The sequence below is a fragment of the Diadema antillarum genome, unplaced genomic scaffold (genome assembly GCF_040938485.1).
Source record: "Diadema antillarum isolate AM-2024a unplaced genomic scaffold, OU_Dant_1.0 seq00000169_RagTag, whole genome shotgun sequence".
Classification (NCBI taxonomy): Eukaryota; Metazoa; Echinodermata; class Echinoidea; order Diadematoida; family Diadematidae; genus Diadema; species Diadema antillarum.
In genome coordinates, this window is record NW_027271238.1 from 1,363,927 (window position 1) to 1,382,408 (window position 18,482).

An 18,482-nucleotide genomic window follows, 5' to 3' on the forward strand; every position below is an offset into this window, starting at 1 on the left:
TAAGTTATGTAAGAGATCCAATTGTTGTCCTTTTTCACAACTCACTTTGCTCACTTGTAGGACTGACAGTGAATATGATAGTGGACAAACCTAAGACATCCACATTAAGGACGTGAACTCAATCTTCTATACTGTTGTCTTCCATGAATGTCGGTGCTAAAATTGTAGCATCACAGAATCATGTCATCTGAATGAATGTATATTTGTTCTCATCAGAGTCTTTCTTGAAAGCAGTGGGGTGTAAGTCCATTGAATGACATGTGGAAAGAGATTCATACCCTGTTTGCTCTCAATTTTTTTTTTTTTTTTTTGGGCTCACTCTCTCTTTATGGCCTTCCCGGAGGAGGATGAGCGGGCAAAGAGCCGGGCTGTCGCCCTCTAGTGTCGGGAAACCTTGAGGTCACAGGCATCTGGGGTGTTCGTGGTCTCTGGAGGTCTGTCAGCCCTCCCTGTTTGTTCTGCACATGTGGAAAAGGATGGGAAACAGAAAAGAACTAGGACATAGATGATGGTTGGTATTGCAGCACGGCAACTGCAAATTTCTGAGGAGGAATCGAACCAAACATATCCACCAAAGTCCCTTGCATTAACACTACCAGTAAGCTCGTACTCCAGTGGTCACAAAGTACTGTAAAAAACAGAAACATTCACAGTGTGAAACTTATGCAAGTTGGAGCCGACACCCTTTTTTGTCATTTACTTTTCTTTTTTTTTGTGGCAGAAACTTTTGCAAATCACCACTGGCGTCAAATGGATTGAGTAATTGTAACTGATCATAGCTTTTTTGTTTTGCTGGACAGGCAATGAGCAAAGTTGTAGAGAAAATCACAAGCATTGATTTGATTTTAATTTTTATGATAAATCTATGATTATTTTTTATTTAAATGACCAGTAGCTACATCATTGTCAAGGCATGATTTTTGCACACAAAACAGTGACAGAAACTTGTCAAATTAATTTGAAAAGCCAACAAGGAACACCGATCAATATAAAATCACCACACAATGCAAGATACACATGAAAGGAATGGGATCGCGAGTGAAGCTTTCATCCTAATGGCGCATTTGGCGATTTATCGATCGGCTTGAGTAGGTTTGTGCGTATGCGCAAATTGTGCAAACTTGGCATGATGTCAACTGAGTAGAGTGTGTGAACATGGCTCATACAGAGTTAAACACCTTGTCCTGCTCTAGCAAATTTTCACCAACTATATATGTGACCCTGCACCACAAAACACACAAAAAGTCGCCAGACATGGATTTTTAGTTAAGGACAGGTTCTGAAAGAGCAGACTCTAAGCTTTAAAAAGATGTATAACTCAACTCAAATGGACTCTCTTAACTTATCTAAATATTGGAAAGAAAGCGCACACTCTGGAAAAGTGTGAACCGAGAAAAGAGGGTCTGAAGTACATGGTCTATCTGTCTATTGAAGCGCTTAATCTTTACCAAACCTTGCTGGCTGTGTGATGAATGGGACAAAAACAGCATGTAAACCACTGGAGCAACAACAATGAAGGGATTATCAGATTAAATTGAAATTGAGCATGCTCTATTAACACCTTCTTTCCATGATTAATGCCAACTTTCAGAGCAGTAGTGCTATACCTTCAAAAGTTATCAGACTTGAAAGTGAAGAGTGTGCAAAGGGTCATCAAGAAATGAAAAGGGGCCTCTAAGACATACCTGATCTCACTACTCTACAAAAAAGGGTTGTAGAAAAACTACTGAAAATGTACTTTCCCATTCATTTTATGATCCCAAACTTAAGAATTATGTAGAAGAAGGGTAGCTCTTTAAGAAGGTATGAAAAACTGAATATTGACTTGGTTGACCCATTTCACCTTCTTTGAGTCCTCACATGTAATCAAGGGGTGCGACTTTTTGTTCATTTTGTGATGCACGGTCACATATACAGTGGTGGATCCAGAGGGGGGCGCAACCGGCGCACATCCCCCTTTATTTTTCATTAAAAACAAAAGAAATAAAAAGAAAAAAATGAAATCAAACCCAGAAGTGGCACCAGAAATATTAGTTGCGCCCCCCCCCCCCCATTTACAGAATTCCTGGATCCGCCCCTGATATATGACATCAAAAGCTTAGTTTCAGAAGTGCCTTTATCCTATTTTTTTGAGGGACATTTATATGAAGCAATGATTTCATCACATCATGCAATGAATGATTTAGAACCCCTCTAATTTATCACCTGCCAAGTTCATGCCATTTTCATGTAATTGCTGACTAACTGTCAACAAGTGTCATTACAAATCCATGTATCATATAATATTCAAGCAATATCAACCTTTACTCTTCTTTGTTCACCAAATGGCATGGCCACTAGAAAGCTTTCTTTGAGAATTGGCGCAGACGTCTGGAAACCAATTGTTCATGAACAGAGATTACTTAATTCCCCTATTCCCTATTGTGTCACCATGGCCTTCCCACTGGGCAGAGGCACGCTGCCATGTCATAATAGTGGGCTTGCTAATTTAAGTAGGGTAGGTTTGAATTACTGATTGAAATGCTGATCAAAAAGAATGGCAAGTTTAGTTACTTGCCTGACCATATAAAAAGTTAAATCCCTCCATTGTACAAAACTACTCGACAGCCAGCACTTTCTGTGCTGACTGAGAAGTCATTTTTGGTATGACCAACTTTTGCATTAAGTAGTTTTTGCAGGACACTCCTCCGTTCTATTGCATAGCTTGTGATATTAATATGAGATTAACATAAGCCGAGAGAACGACCACATCATCTCCTACCTGACTATGCAGAGGGCCTGGACTGTGGCCCCCTCTGGGACTGGGGCCCGGCTGTGGCGATGAGCCCCTTGGAGACAGCTGCTTACCACCTCCAGTATTCCCTCTATCCAGCAACAAACCTCCCTGAGTGTTGGCCTGAGGGAGAAGGGGCGAGGGGGAGGGGGAGGTGCCGCCTCGACCATCCCGAGGGGTGATGGGCGGGGCCGGCATACCGGGGCGCTTGGGTTCCCATGACACCTCCCACGCCCCATTCCGATTCTGCTGCTGCTGCTGCTGTTGTTGGTGTTGGTGTTGGTGAGCCTTGGGCCCCGGTCCACCCCCTCCATGGAGAGGGGCCACTTGGGCAATTTCCTGGGGATGGTGGATGTGGAGGGGTGGGGGTTGAGGAGATCTGCTGAGACTGCGAGGGGTAGGTGTTGGTGGCGTTGGATGGGCACTGTTAGGGGCAGGCAGGTGGTTGTGGTTTGGGTGCAGGCCTGATGGTGGTAGGAAGCCAGGACTCGGTGGCCTTAGAGCTGTGAATAACAAATCAAATAGTCATTTGAATGAATAGTCCACTATTAACTAAAGAGGCCTTATGTGATGTGGTTTTTGGTACCGTGTGGTACCAAATAGACTTCTGCCATTTTGTTTGATTATCATTTAATGCCATTTTGTTTAGATAGTTATTTAAGAACTGTATCCTGAGTTAAAAATGAATTGGCAAAAGCGCTTCATTAAAGACTAGAAATGTCGCTACGGTGACTGGTGTATGCCTCCGCCATAATGCATGGTTCTCCTAATAGGTCTTCAGTACAATGTCTTGACAATGTGTGATGACAGTGTCACACAATTGGCAAAATATTAAAATGACAGGTTTGCCACAAATGTGCTGAATGTTCACTTTCCTAGAACTAGGTTCAATTGGATGAATGATTAAAACATCAGAGTGCAGGTATTTGGTGGAACTGATGACTTTTACTTGACTTTTGACCCTTTTATAAGTTTATGCATTGAGTAATTTTCAAGGTATTGAGAAAAAGTATAATTTCAGTATCATATGGTAAAATAGTATTATCTAAACCTGGCCTTTGACTTTTGACCTCACAGTTCCAAAGAGAATCACTGTTAGGTAGAACATGCATAAATATGTAAGTTTCATGATAATACCTTGAGTTACTTTTGAGATATGGAGGAAGAAGTGCAATTTAGCACTTTCACTTAACCTTTGACCTATTACCTTTTGGCAAGAAACTTCCTACAGAATATATATTGGGTTATACATGCATACATCAAGTTAAAAAAAATCCTTCAGGCATTGCATAAATATAAGGAAAGTAGTGATATTTTGAGGAGTTGACCTTGACCTTTGACCCCTGACCTTTGACACATGACCCCCAACTTCCCTAGATACTCACTGCCCATCGGTACATGCATATATACTAAGTTCCATGAAGATACCTTGAACCATTTGCGAGATATGGAGAAAAACATGAAATTTCAACCTTTTCTTCACAAAATAACCTGTGACCTTTGACCCCGTGACCCTAAAATCCAAACAAAGTATTATCCCCCCAGGATATACCCTCATACCAAGTTTGATGCAAAACCACCTCACGTTTCTTGAGATATCGACAAAAACAAAACGGGACGGACGTACGGACGGACGGACGACCCGAAAACATAATGCCTCTTGCCACTTCGTTGGCGGAGGCATAAAAATTTGTTGCAGCAATGAACTCAGCAGCACGGCATCATCATCAAATCAGCACTCATGCCACACACTACAACACTGATCTCAATGGCAGTACCGCCACTATGCATTACTGTAAGAGTGGATATTTTCGTGCGACTAATTTACACACTTGGCTGGGTAAGAAGAGCTTCACGTGTTATTAATTCAACGGAATCAAGACATCAACTACTGGAAGAATATGGCAAGCACAAATATTTGCGTGCTTTTATTTTCCCGCTAGTTTCTGGTTGCGCAAAATGCGCGAAACTTTCGACACCACGAAAATTTCCACTTTTACATTACCAGTCCACGCGAGACATAAAACCAGTAATCACAGGAAAAATTACTGGATTAAAATGATCTCATTCTGAAATACTATTTAATAGTAAAACACGTTTGAAAAAATCACACACAAAAAAATCATCATTATTCTTATCATTATGGCAAATACAGTAAAAGAACAAACTTTATAAGACAGCTGAACTGATTGGGATCATTATCGCATGTGTGCAAATATCACTGATCTATACACTTCCTATAGAGATCAGTGGTAAATGTACATTTTATGAACACGAGATGGCACCATACAACACAGTAGTGCGGGGTACCACATGGTGCAACATGAGTGAAAGGCCTTGCACACGACACCTATCTGTCTAATAAGGCAAGTAGTCACCTATTTATATCCAGTGGGCAATGGGCAGTATTTCCCACTGTATAGGAGCTAGAGCCTCCAGGCTGACCCTTGTCTAAATAATCCATTAATAAACTAGAGAAGCACTCTGAGAGCGCAGACCTCCGCCAAGCATGCAGCCCATTTCCACCCGCACTGATCTTGTTCTTCCACAGAGATCAGTGATTTCCACCCATACGTACTGCATTGTGTGCTGAAAGCCGCCTGATTTCCCAATATAGAAGCCTTTGTTATGTCATAAACCCTCAGCTGCACCGCGCACTTCGCCCTAGCAGAAACTAGAGCACGCACTTCAGTGCGCGCATGCAAACCTCAAATACGCGCAGCCTGAACTCCCAAGTTCATTGACCCTACCTGCAAAAATATCACAAATCCGTCATAAATTCCCCAAAAATTCTCGGATCACTACCAAAAGTTAATCGTTTGTTACTTGTGTCATTCTAAACCTTTCCTGCAAGTTTCATCTCAATCCGTTGACCACTTTTTGAGTTATTTTGCACACAGACAAACGAACGAACGAATGAATGAACCAACCAACTAACAAACAAACCAACGGTAACGAAAACATAACCTCCCCCCTTGGCGGAGGTAATTACTATACTTTTTGCCGAGACTTACCAAAATCAGGCTCTGGAGGGCCAATGGGAGACCTGGCTATCGGTTGGACGGGTTGGACTGCATTCAGGGACGTCTCAACACTACCAACACTACCGCTACTCCCTTTCCTCTTCTTCTTCTTCTTCCCCTTCCCCAGTCCCGCCCCTTCAGGCAGTGGGCGGGGCAGTGCCTGCCCGCCAAAGGGGGAATCTCCCAGTGGCATCAGTCGCCGAGGCGATGCTGCCGGCAAGGACTGCTGGGTTGCTGGTTGCGCTCCCGCCGTTGGGGGCGGAGGTGGCGGATGATTGATGGGAGTCGGCTGTGGCTGCTGGGATGGTGGGGACTGAATAGGTCCTTTGGTGAATGGTGATATCTGTGGGGCAGGGAAGGGGTGTGGTCAAACACAGTGGATGTGTGTTCTTGGAAGAGAGTTTATAAGACAAAGGAAACTAACACAACAAACTCTAATCACAAGATAATAATTCTATGGCTTCCTTTCTGGTCAATGAAGAATGATATCTCATATAATAAAGTATTATCACGGGTATTAAAGACATCAAGGTCAAAGTGAAAGAGTTCTTTTGAATGCATCTGAACAATAATGGTGACATGCATACATGTGTACAAAACTCTGTGACAGGATCTGCACTGAGCTTACACCTATTTTGCTGGGTGGGAAGTACATCTCTGTATATCTCACAAGGCATTTACAAGTCCCACTAAAGTTACGGTCACAAAGGTTCGTGCAAACGATGTGTTCGTACGAATGTCACTGTTCGTACAAATTCTGGAGTTCGTACGGATTCGTAGATGGGGCACAGATTCTTACGGCCTTCTTACAAATTTCGTACGAACGCTGTTTAATTCGCAAGAACAAATTGTGTACCTACGCCTTACGAGTCCCTTACGAACGCCTTACAAACTCGAAGAGTTGTTCATAAGAACACCGTATGAATCTCTGTTCGTAAGGCATTCTTACGAAAGACGCAAGAGTCCTCTATGAACAACTTAAGGCGTTCTTACAATCATCGTAAGAATTTAAGGCTTCAAGAATTGTCTCTCGACCCTGCAAAATCTTGCATAGTTGTTACGATGTTTGTACCACACCTTACGAAGAGAGGGTTTCATACGAAATTTAAAAAAAATCTTGGACAAGACCATCGACCAGGCTACGAACTTACGAACGGTCTATGAACGGTCTACGAATGCTGGTTTCGTACGGCCTTCTTAAGAAGATCTTACGAAATTGTCTACAACTCGTTCGTATGGCGTTCGTAGCAGTTCTTAATGGTATTTGTGACCGAGCCTTAAAGGGACGCAGTCCTCACGAAATTTAAAAAAATATGTTGTTGTTGGTACCTCCAATGAACTACTTTCATCAAAAACAAACTTTCAAATCACCAAATAAGCTCGTACATTTCGGTTAAAAAAGTGTGACTCTGCAAATGAGCAAGTCTTGGCGGAGAGTCATACGTCATCGATGCACAACTCTTTCCAGCGGTGTTCTGCTCGTCATCCCTAGTTATTTATAAATACATGTTTACTATTTATTTTTATATTAATTGTATATATAAATAAGCTTGAAATATTTTGTTTGAAATAATAAAACCACATATTGTCACATTTTATGAAAAAATCAGATATGGTCATTTTGAACACTTAAATTGGTTTTCTGAGGCACGGCTGTCAACTTGAGAGTAGGGCATCAATGACGTTGCACCTTTTGGCAGGCTCTTACATGATCGCTTGCAGGAATTATTTTTTAAAAATCGCGTACGAAGACAATTTTTGATGTTCACGCGTATAAATTGGTGAAAGGTTATATTTTTTACTCTTCTTAATTATCAGTACAGTGAAAATCTCAGGACTGCTTCCCTTTAAACTGATGTAACATAATAAAGGTAACACTTTCTCGTCGCAAAAATTTTTCCACAATTTGACTTTCTGATGGTTTCAAGAATATCCTCCGGGACAATGGCATAACAACATTTAGCACTTTAAACTTTGTAATGTGTCATTCTGGAAAACAAAACTATAAATTACATATCAGATGCATAGAATGTTTGACCCTCATCATACTGGATGTGAGGGCCTCAAGAGAAGTGATATTCTTGATCTGCTATTGATAACATTTTATGTCGTTTAAGCATGTCTAACTTATCTAATTTTCATTAATGACTCCTGAAAAAAGAAGGGAAAATAAACTTGTGGTTTCTCATAATTGCTAGTCCAGATTTACGCTTTCGCGCAGTCATCAATAAGAAACAATACCGTTGTCATGAGAGATACATAACTTGAGTGGTACTGCTGACTGGAAAAGAAAATGATAGCCACAACAAACATTCAACAGGAGGAAAGAGAGGATGTCCATAGCTACCGACCTGTGAGATGGGTGGAGCTGATGGTGATGGAGGGTGGTGGGATGGGGGATGGTGATTGGTTGGCACCAGGGCTGGGCTGGGTGGGCGTGGTGGCATGGGAAGCTTCTGATTGGCTGCAGAAGGAGCTGAGGGGAGTGGCATCTGCCTCATGGTGGTGACAGGCTAGTGGAATGGATAATGCGTATGATGAATGCAAGATGCTGAAATGACTGGTACACTAACTGACAAAGTTCTTGTGTCTAAGGGTGATATGGTTGATATCCAGTCATGCAATGGAAGAGAAGGAGGAGGTGGTATAGTTCATTTTATCTTCCATCAATATGACCTTAAATTACATTTTACACACACTTCAAGACATATTACCCTTCAATGAAACCCAGTAAAGATAAAACTCACAAGGTTCCTAAACAGTACATATTTCAATGCCATGTCTGCTGCTTTGTTCTTTTCTATCCATCAAGTTAAGCAATACATCATTTCAATGAATAGATTTGCTTCCAAACAATTTCTGAGTCCATATCAGAAGCAATTCTTGTGAAATTGTCCCATTTTGAACAATCAGCCTCACTTACACTCTTCATGAAACTTGCTCTAACAATGTCTGCTAAAAAAAAAAGAAGAAAAAAATACTCTACTGGATCACATTCCTGTTTTTCTTTTTCTTTTCTTTTTTGTATCATAGGAATATTACGCTCTTTTACATCTCACACTAGTTATATCGTCCAGATGGCCTTACCTCGGTCAGCCTCTCATTGACCCTTTCCTCCTGCTTGCTCCCTTCCTCACCCTCGATGTCAGAGACGTCCATCCCGAAGTTGATGCTCTGCTCACTCATGTCACTGACCACACTGCCGGAACGTCCCCTCGGTGTTCTAGGGCTGGACTCCACTACAAATAGCATGTAGTAAGAGGCAATCAAATTATGTACAAGGACTTTAATTCAGTCTTACACTGGGTAGACAATCTTCTCCCCCTTTCACAATAACTCCACATTGTTACAAACCTTTGGGACTGGCACGCTTTTAGATTTAGACAAATAATTCCCTTACATTCAAACCATTCACCAAAGGCAGATCTCATATCATTATGGCTATTCCGATTCAATCGATCAATCAATCCTTTTGATGCCATTATTACCTCCACCAAGGGAGGAGGTTTGGTTATGTTTTCACTGGCGTTGGTTTGTTGGTTTGTCTGCGTGCAAAATAACTCAAAAAGTAGTGAACAGATTTGGATGAAACTTTACAGGGAAGGTTGAGAATGACACAAGTAACAGATGATTCAATTTTGGTAGTGACTGGGGAATTTTTATGGATTTTATGAGGGATTTTTGATATTTTGGCAGGTAGGGTCAATGAACTTGGGAGTTCAAGCTGCGCGTATTTGAGGTTTGCATGTGTGCACTAATATGAGTGTTCCAATTTCTGCTTGCGCGAAGCGCCACGCAGCTGAAAGGTGATGACGTAGCAAAAGGCTTCTATATTGGGAAAGTGGGCTACTTTCAGCATGCACGCATGAGTGGAAATCACTGATCTCTTACTATATGGAAGAACAAGATCAGTGGTGGGAAAACCTGCTTGGCGGAGGTCTGCACTCTCAGAGTGCTTTTCTAGTTACATAAATGATACGCAAATGAATGGCCAAACTGCACATACTGGCAATTGATATTAACTACAGAGAGACCCCATTTGAATTTCAAGTACTCCAGTGTGACAGCACTCCGGATCATGATGAAAGAGAAGACAAAACTTGCAGTAAAGAGAAAGTGTCAAAAACAGTGTCAAATGAAGTGTGAAAAGGGTCGCGCAGATAGGCAAGTACATACCTTGCTCCACTGTCTGACTGGAGGGTTGCATCTCGCTGTCAATGATGGCACCCTCCTGGGATTGCACAAATTCTCCTGACGCTGACGGTTGATATTGCACAGCCTCCTGGTCCTCGGGACTCTGGCAGAGGAAAGGGTAAGAGGCATCAGTGAAGCAAAGATTAACAATATGTGACCACCCAGCTCAAAGCCACAGAAAGTGGCCAAAATGAATTTCTACCTTTCCACATAGTACAAAAGAGGAAATTCTGAGATTTGAAATTATATAACTTGTTGAAATAAGACCATCCTAACTCATTTAAAAAGTGATTGATGTAAGAGAGTTAGGGGATGCAGTTTCATAGAAATGGGAGAAAAGATGGACAGTTTAGGGTCATTCAGGCATGCTGTGCAGAAGTATTAATGAGGATATATTTTATTTCCCAGTGAAAGCAGCGCCTGTCCGAAAAAAATATGCTTGAGAAAAACTGCCCATATCTCTATTTCAGTTTTGTTTTAAGCCGCAAAATTTTGACAGAAAGTACTGTAAACGTGGTTTCTTTTGTGGTGGTTTTATTTTCACGCTTTTCGCGCTTTGAGGTTGAACCGCGAATTTAACATCACACGAAAATGTTTTGAACTCGCCGCTTGTTACAACGCTACTGCGCACATGCACACACGAAGATTTTGTGCATTGAGTGTATTGATGGTCAACACACACACAGCGATACCGCGCAATGTAGGTACAAGCATGTTATAAAGTACTCGAGAGACGGGATTTCAGGTAAGTCTGCATTTATTTTTAATTTCTATCTAATAGATAAAAGAATATTTGGATTATAGTTTTGGTTTTCATGTGCAAAATAAAGCAGTTTTTGCCGACTGTGAATTCACAGATTTTGCTGACCGCAAATTTAAACACACATGAAAAAGTCGGCACTGATGGAAACCGCGAAAGTATCTGTACGCGAAAGAAACCACTTTTACAGTACAGAAAAGATTACTCTCCCAGGTTAAGACAAATTGAAACAATCTGATTTGATCAACCCAGTGATATATTTTGGTTCATTCCAGTGAATCCTAATCTGTGACTTCTCAGGGATTTTGAGCTGGGCAGTCAAATGCAATGTTCTAGAGTATTGTGGTCAACCACAATGCGCATGGTAAGAAATGCAAGAGTAGCAGAGCAGTATTCTGGAAAAGTTGAACACAGAGATCACTTTTGATGAAGCACAATGGCTGAAATTCACAAAGGCAGTTTAAATTTAGTCCATCGATTATGCAAATACTGACTGTATGAACACACATGTCATATTACCAACTTCAATATAGATATCTACTGAGGCATGCATGCTTAAAACATGTGTGTGAAGAATACACCTATTTCATGCATTTTTTTTAGTCAGTGGACTAAATTCATATGAATTTGATTTACAGTACCTTTATAGAGGGCAAAAGTGGTAAGAACAATCTTGCAAACCTCAAGTGAGATATCAGGGCAACTGTGACAGGCTGTATTGCAAGGATGTTTGAATACTCAGTACTGACTACATCCATCAGCCCAAAGTCAGAATCTGACTTTGGGCTGATGCTGCAAACTGTGTCTCATTAGAATCAAAGGTCTGCATGAAAAGACGTATCTCAGGGCTGCACACTATTCTATTATTTCTACTGGTCTGACCTGACTGTCAGACCAGTAGGTACCCAGATTTTCCATATTTCACTGGTCCGTTCAGAAAAAAAAAAAGTTACTGGTCCAACAGTGATTTTTACTGGTCAGGGACCGTCGGCCCAGTGCCAGTGTGCAGCACTGCATATCTAATAAAATAAGACAAGACCTTCTTATGTCAGATATCAAACATATATCACAGATTGTAAGAAAGAAATCTAACGGTCAGAATTATTCATACAAGTCTTGATACAGGATGTGAATTGATATTCAGTTCGGAAGATGATGCGAAAAAACATCGCTTGATCTGGTCAAGGGTAAAATGTATTACAGTGACTGGATTATATAGGTTGCAATGCGATTCATTGTGCAACTTGTGAGATTTCTAAATGCCCTAGTCCAAACTGCAAAACATTTACCATTGGACATATGACAACATCATCCGCGACAGTGCCACCAACCCCACCCTGCTCATTGTAGACCGGTCCACTAGATGAGCTCTCTGTTGGCTGTGTGTGGCTACCGGTGTTATCCACTGCCATAGCTGGGGGTGACAGCCTTTTGTTTGTGGAGGGACGCCTTGGACTGTGACCTCGCTTTGGCTGGGGGGCACCCTGCATGAAGAGTCTGGGAGGGTGGGGCGGGGAGGGGAGTCTCGCTTGGGAGAGGTCCTCTGTGAGTTGTGGTGATGTAGCTTTGGTACCAGAGGCTGGTATCGTGTTATTGTTCTCCTCCTGTTCAATCAAGATGACAAACATAGCAATACACCATCATTTCTTCTTTCTGATGTACATTCACATCTCTGGTATGCACATACACATGTTCATGCACATATGAACACATAGTGAGGGAAGAACATTGATTCTTATGAGTGGGGGAAGGGCGTGGTCACATAGCAACAAATGCTACTGAGATACGGGAATGAAAGACTGCCAGAAAAAGAAAATAAATGATCACATCACTCACAAGGAAAGATTTCCATGGCAAGGTAAATCTCCAACCACACACTCTCGCTGGTCATCATACCTGTTTGGTGCGGTGCCGATGTCTTCCCCTGCTATAGGGTCTCTCGCTGTGTGGCTGGTACGAGTTGATGATCATTTGACAGTAGTGAAGATCCTTCTCCTCTGCATAGTCCCAAGCAGTCTTTTCTGCGCTGTCTATCCTGTTGGCATCAGCTAGGGTGTAAATGAAAGAAATAGATACACCATTTCAGAAAACTTACTAGTAGTAGTACATAAAATCAATGCACGATTTGAATGCATGTTGCTCAATAACCTTAAAGGAAATACCATTCAATCAAAAGCAGTCACTCTGAAATGAAGTGGGTTTGCTGGATGGGAATCTTGCACTATGTCTCTTAAGGACAGGGTGAAAATGGACAATCTAGCATAAAACCTTTGCAACAGTATGATGGGCACAGAAAATCAAACTCAACAGATGAATGCAAATGAAGATAAATCCATTTCAAACCATTCCAGTGAGAATTTCTGTGACAATCAATCTCGATGTAAGTCTGGTTTCATTTTGCAGGCATTAGTTTTATGAGTCTCCTAGTGTCAGACAGCCATAGGGTGGAATCATCATCATCATCGTCATCATCATCATCATCATCATCATTATCATTAACATCATCATCATCATCACTATCATCTTCATTATTATCAGCATCATCATCATTATCTAACAGTCTCTATTCATAATTTGCAGCATCAAATTCATTGATTCAGCTTTCGATATACATTACAGCATCCTGTGCAATAATGAGTCAGAAATGTAGTAAAACACACTGTGCAACATTAGTGCTTACCATACAAATGTATTAATGTATCATTCAAAATATGTACTATTGGCATAAATAACCTGAAAGGAGCTTATATCATAATATCACAGCTCCTGATATTGGTAGGCTTTAGAACATTGCACCTTTTATATAACATATTGCAAATTTTCTGCGAATAGCAGTAGCCAAATGGTGTAGAAGAAATTAGCAACAACAAAATATTGCCTCCCATCAAAATAATTCAATGTTTGTTGTTCTAGGTAGGGAAACCACTAAGTGATAATACTTTTTTTTTCTCATTGCATCATTGTGATTCTTGATCCTGCAAGTAACCAGTCAGAAATTTGGGTGACAAGTCCCAAATGACAAAATTCAATGCTTCTGTAAGATATGGCATACAGCGTACTTGTATGTATACAGTTTACAGACCTCCAAACCTTTCTGACTGAAAAATAGAGATGATTTGGCTCAAACTTAGGGAAAAAAGAGCAGTTCCCATAAGAGTGTGTAGAACAATTATCCAACAAGAAAAAAAAAATAGGAAGATCCTATTGAAACAAGAGCTAGAAGTCAAAATTCAGATTCTGTCCTCCAAATTCAGAGTGATTGGGAGGTCTGCCTGTTACAAAGAAGGATCTGTGACAATGTATTAAACTTATCCAAATCACAAACATCAACTGTGTTGGGGGCACTCCCTCACCTCCGTGATCAAGGAGAAAATTGACCACTTCGCCGTGGCCACCCATCGTGGCGAGATGGAGGCAGGTCCGGTTATGATTGTCCGTCTCATGGAGACAATCCGGCCCAACCCTGGACACTATCAGCCGGCAGGCATCCAGGGCCCCTTTAAGGGAAGATGTAGGACAATTTTGAAAATGGGTGATTACAAACATACAAGAACTGATCTCCCAAGTTCTCACACTGTACATGAACAAATCAATATATAAAAAACATTGTATGACTGAAACCTATGTCACTTTTTTTTAAGGTTTCTGACAAATAATATATGTGACCCGCCACAACAAAAGGATCCTGCAGTCGCTGACGGCTGAGCCGAGAAAATCAAGTTTGAAGTCAGATCATCAAAATCGGTCAAAACGATCGGATTTCTGTTTTGGGCATAATTTTGTAGTCTATATCTGCCAAAAATTTGAAGCTAAAAGATCGAAGGAAAGGTAAGAAATTAGTGTTTTTCTGGGCCACGATTTTCTGACTTTCAACGGAACAGAAACGTGCCGGACGATTTATATTTAGCACCGCAGATAGACTCCACCCCTAGCAACGAGGGAGTGATCTTATTGGTCAGTGCGTGGCACCCTGGTTACTGATTGGTCGTGCATAGACTGCTGGCGCTAAGCTTGAATGAAAATCGCGGAGGTTGTTATGAGCAGACCCTACATTGTCAAGAGGTGAAAACTGTCTCACCTCCCCTTGATCACGATTGTGTCAGGAAGAAAACTTTGAAAGCAGTTTTCTCAAAACGCTGATTTCCAATACTACTCGACATGGTTTCATAAAATCACCAATATCTCCGCCAGCGATTACTTTTATAAGTCATGTTATATACTAAATTAAAGCAGAAGAGTACAGGAATAATGTTATGTCATTTTCAGAAAAATCATACTCCCCGACTTTCAGATCCATTTGTTGTAGTGGATTACATGTATTGAGGAACTCATGAATTCTCAAACTGCAGTGACCTGCACCTATCTTTCTTTCTTTCATCCTTAACAATTGCACTATAACCTATGTTCCTAGTGCATACACATGAACACAACAGAAAATACAGACATACATCCATATCACAATGCAGCCACATCAAATTAAACCCAAGTTGGTTTGACAGGCTAACAATAACAAAAAACAAGATTAAATTCATTCTTGATAAAATAATTAAATGTTAAACTGCTTTTCGGCACTGCTTACCTAACGTGGCAGCTAAGTGAATGACTGTGCGCCCCTCTTTGTCCTTTATTGCAGCAGTTTCTGGGCTCAGAAGGCTCTGATATAGAACAGAATGGTGAGGAAACAGACTTTTTGTTAAAATTATGTTTTTCTTGCATACAATCTTAATAGACTTGACCCAAAAAGAAAAGAAATTCAGAACCTAGAAGCAACATCCTTGCATTTCAGAACTAACCACAAGATAAATCAGAATTATTTTCAAAACCTTAACATTGCAGTTGAAATGTGATGCACACTAGAGCGGGCTGTCTAGAATTGATCCATAATCTCTAATTTTGTGTAAACAAAGCAAAAAAATTATGAGAGGTGCTTTCACCTGTTGAAGGAATGACAGCCAGAACGCAATGGGAGACATGGTATCTAATTTCCCATCACTACTAACTAATCTGTTACACACCTGATCATTTGTGATTTCAGTCAGGGCACAATATTTCATGAAACTTTATCTCAACCCTGTGTCTGGTGTCTTTATGTGAACAATGCAAAATCGAAAACACTTACAAAATTTCTCTAAGGTGGACTGGCAACACTTATGCACACATGGCTTTATTGACCGATTCTGTGACGCGCTATGTGTATTTTTGGCATGGGCAGCACCATTAGTCGGTGTCTTAGCCGACCCCCCCTTCCCACTCCCCACCCCTCTCTCTACATTAGCATGCGCGCAGAATGAAATACTGCTTTAGCCAATGGGCGTCAAGCGTTTAGCCAATGCGTGATAAACATGTTGCCCGGGGTGGGGGAGGGGGGGGGGGGGGGGTTGTCGGCTCAGACACTCACTATGGCTGCCCAGTGCCATGAAATGTCTGCTGCCCTCAACGAACCTGAATCGGTCAATAGAGAGAGGAAAACTTACACTCAGGCATTCAAGGGATTCAGATCGTTTGACCGCCCAGTGAATCCACGTCCTGCCCATCATGTCCCGCTCAATCCCATCCGACTCCTCAACGTGATGCTGCCCCTGCGCCGTGATCATGTCAAAGTGCGTCTTGTTGTCCACGTGACACGCCCACATGGCTGGGGTGAGGCCGTCGCGGTCGCGGGGGCTCCGGTTAGCTTTGTACTTCAGTAGCATCTGTCAAATAAAACAAGCAATGGAAAATTTTTTACAAATATCAGCATAAAGGAATCAGTCTTGATTCTTTTCGTTCTTTCTCATTGTATTGCAGATTCTGCGTAAATATATTTTCTTCATCACAGACACCTTTTCCTTCTGTTTTGTATATTTTTGCTGTTGATTCTGAATTATCATTTGCACAACATTATCCAGATTTTCATCTTGTTTTGCCCAGAAATGTGGGACAAATGTGACAAAAAAATGACGATTATTACCTCAAACGTGAACGGGAGTAGGACAAAATGCCTTAATATGCAAACCACTCACCCAGAATTGCCTGCACTGGTCAGCATTTGATATCTGAGTTAAAAAATCTCAGACAAATAGGCACTAACATTTGGGCAGGAGACATACCAAAAGATAGAAAATATTGAATAAAGAAGTTTTCAAAGCTCTTTTGAAAGTTTCTACAGGCTGGAAGAAAGACCTGGATTACCCAGTCCAAGCAGTTGATGTCTAGAAAGATGATTCAATCAATGCATGATATGCAGAATATTCTTCTGTTTCTACATCAGGAAGTATTAACCCGTTCCATAATGGAACCTGGTGGCCTGTATATTAAGTCTACGGGCATTTCAGAATTCAGTATGGAAAGGATTAACAAAGACAACTCACATCCAGGCAGTCAACATCCCGTAAGATGGCAGCCCAGTGGAGGGCTGCCCTTCCCACTGAGTCTTGAACCCCGGTCTCCGCACTGTGCGCCAGAAGCTTTTCCAGAGCATCCCAGTTCCCACCATGTACTGCTACATGACATGCCGTGTAGTTATCTGAAAAAGAGGAAAAATGGAATATCTTTAATGTAAATCTGATGTTATATCCATGATTCTTGACCATACAGCTGCCACAAAAGAGTCATCAATGAACTGAAATTGAAACATATTTTGCAGTGATTTTATTGTATACTGAAGTGCCTACCTCACTCGAGGAGACATCATTATGACTGCCACAACTGATCATTCATCACGACTTCATTATCCGACTCATAAAGATCAAGAAATGGCTTGCCCCCTCACCAAGAAGGCCACTCCAGAACGAAATCTGAGACATCTACAAGCACGGTGATAACTTATTTGCCCAGAAGTCGCGGAGACGCAGAGACGTTGCTGCAACGTCTCCACGACATCTTATTGGTTTTGGAGACATTGGCTCAACATCTCTGCCAGGTCGCCAAAAACTCGCTGACAAAATCAAACTTTATGACTAGGCCACGACTAAGGAAACGTCGCAGAGATGTCTCAGAGACTGGCTAGCCACAGGACAACGTCTCCAAAAACAAAAACTGAACATATTTGGTTCTCTTACAACTTCCCAAACAGAGGATAGTCTCCAGGGGATGTCTCAGAGACATTATGTAACCCCACCAAAATTTGGGTTACTAAGATTTCTCCAGAAATGTCATCAGACTAGATTCCTACTTCCTTGGAAAACCCATGGTCACTGTTATCACCACCCCCTCCATTCATCCCTCCTCTGACATCCGTACCCACCTGTTTTCCAACAACCCCTCGATCAGTGCACTGGTAACCCCATGATTAGTCTTAAGATTTCCCCTTCAGCCTTTGACCCCAGTAGCCAATGTCCAATTGTAAACCTGTGTGTATTGAGACTGGTCAAGCCCTGTAAAATGCCCCTGCTGGTGTTAGACTATGTAGGTGTAATAAAACTCAAGGATGGAGCAAGCTAGCCAGTTTAGGGATATTGTTTTAAGCACCCCTCCCTTTTGTTGGTGTGTAGGCACATCAAGAGAAATGAGAGGACCATGTCTCAGAAGAGGAAGGTCATTCTTGCTAGGACAAAGTAGTAGTTGCTTTGGGATTTAGGGACAGTGTCCTACCATGGGCAAAGCCTATACAGAGTGGACTGGTTCTAACTGTAGACCAACATTTTCTGTGACAATGACGTAGAGTGCACGTCTAGCCCAAATTCTGTCCTCTCCTATTCCTTTCCCTCCCCATTTCTCTGCCCCCCCTAATTTCCAATGAACTGTTTAGGCT

At 41.5% G+C, this 18,482-nt stretch overlaps 1 protein-coding gene across 1 annotated transcript in view; it reads right to left on the reverse strand.

Moving 5' to 3' along the window:
- Positions 1–320: 320 nt before the first annotated feature.
- Positions 321–18,482, reverse strand: part of LOC139728203 (uncharacterized) — a 50,096-nt gene continuing 31,934 nt past the window's right edge. Inside the window, exons 4-15 of the mRNA XM_071639164.1 lie at positions 17,101–17,255; positions 16,225–16,443; positions 15,330–15,405; positions 14,104–14,247; positions 12,647–12,798; positions 12,040–12,351; positions 9,973–10,093; positions 8,884–9,035; positions 8,148–8,309; positions 5,788–6,139; positions 2,762–3,276; positions 321–449 (exon numbers count right to left, since the gene is read on the reverse strand). Coding sequence (XP_071495265.1) covers positions 327–449; positions 2,762–3,276; positions 5,788–6,139; positions 8,148–8,309; positions 8,884–9,035; positions 9,973–10,093; positions 12,040–12,351; positions 12,647–12,798; positions 14,104–14,247; positions 15,330–15,405; positions 16,225–16,443; positions 17,101–17,255 — 2,483 coding nt within the window. The 3' untranslated portion in view covers positions 321–326. The remainder of the gene's footprint in view (positions 450–2,761; positions 3,277–5,787; positions 6,140–8,147; positions 8,310–8,883; positions 9,036–9,972; positions 10,094–12,039; positions 12,352–12,646; positions 12,799–14,103; positions 14,248–15,329; positions 15,406–16,224; positions 16,444–17,100; positions 17,256–18,482) is intronic.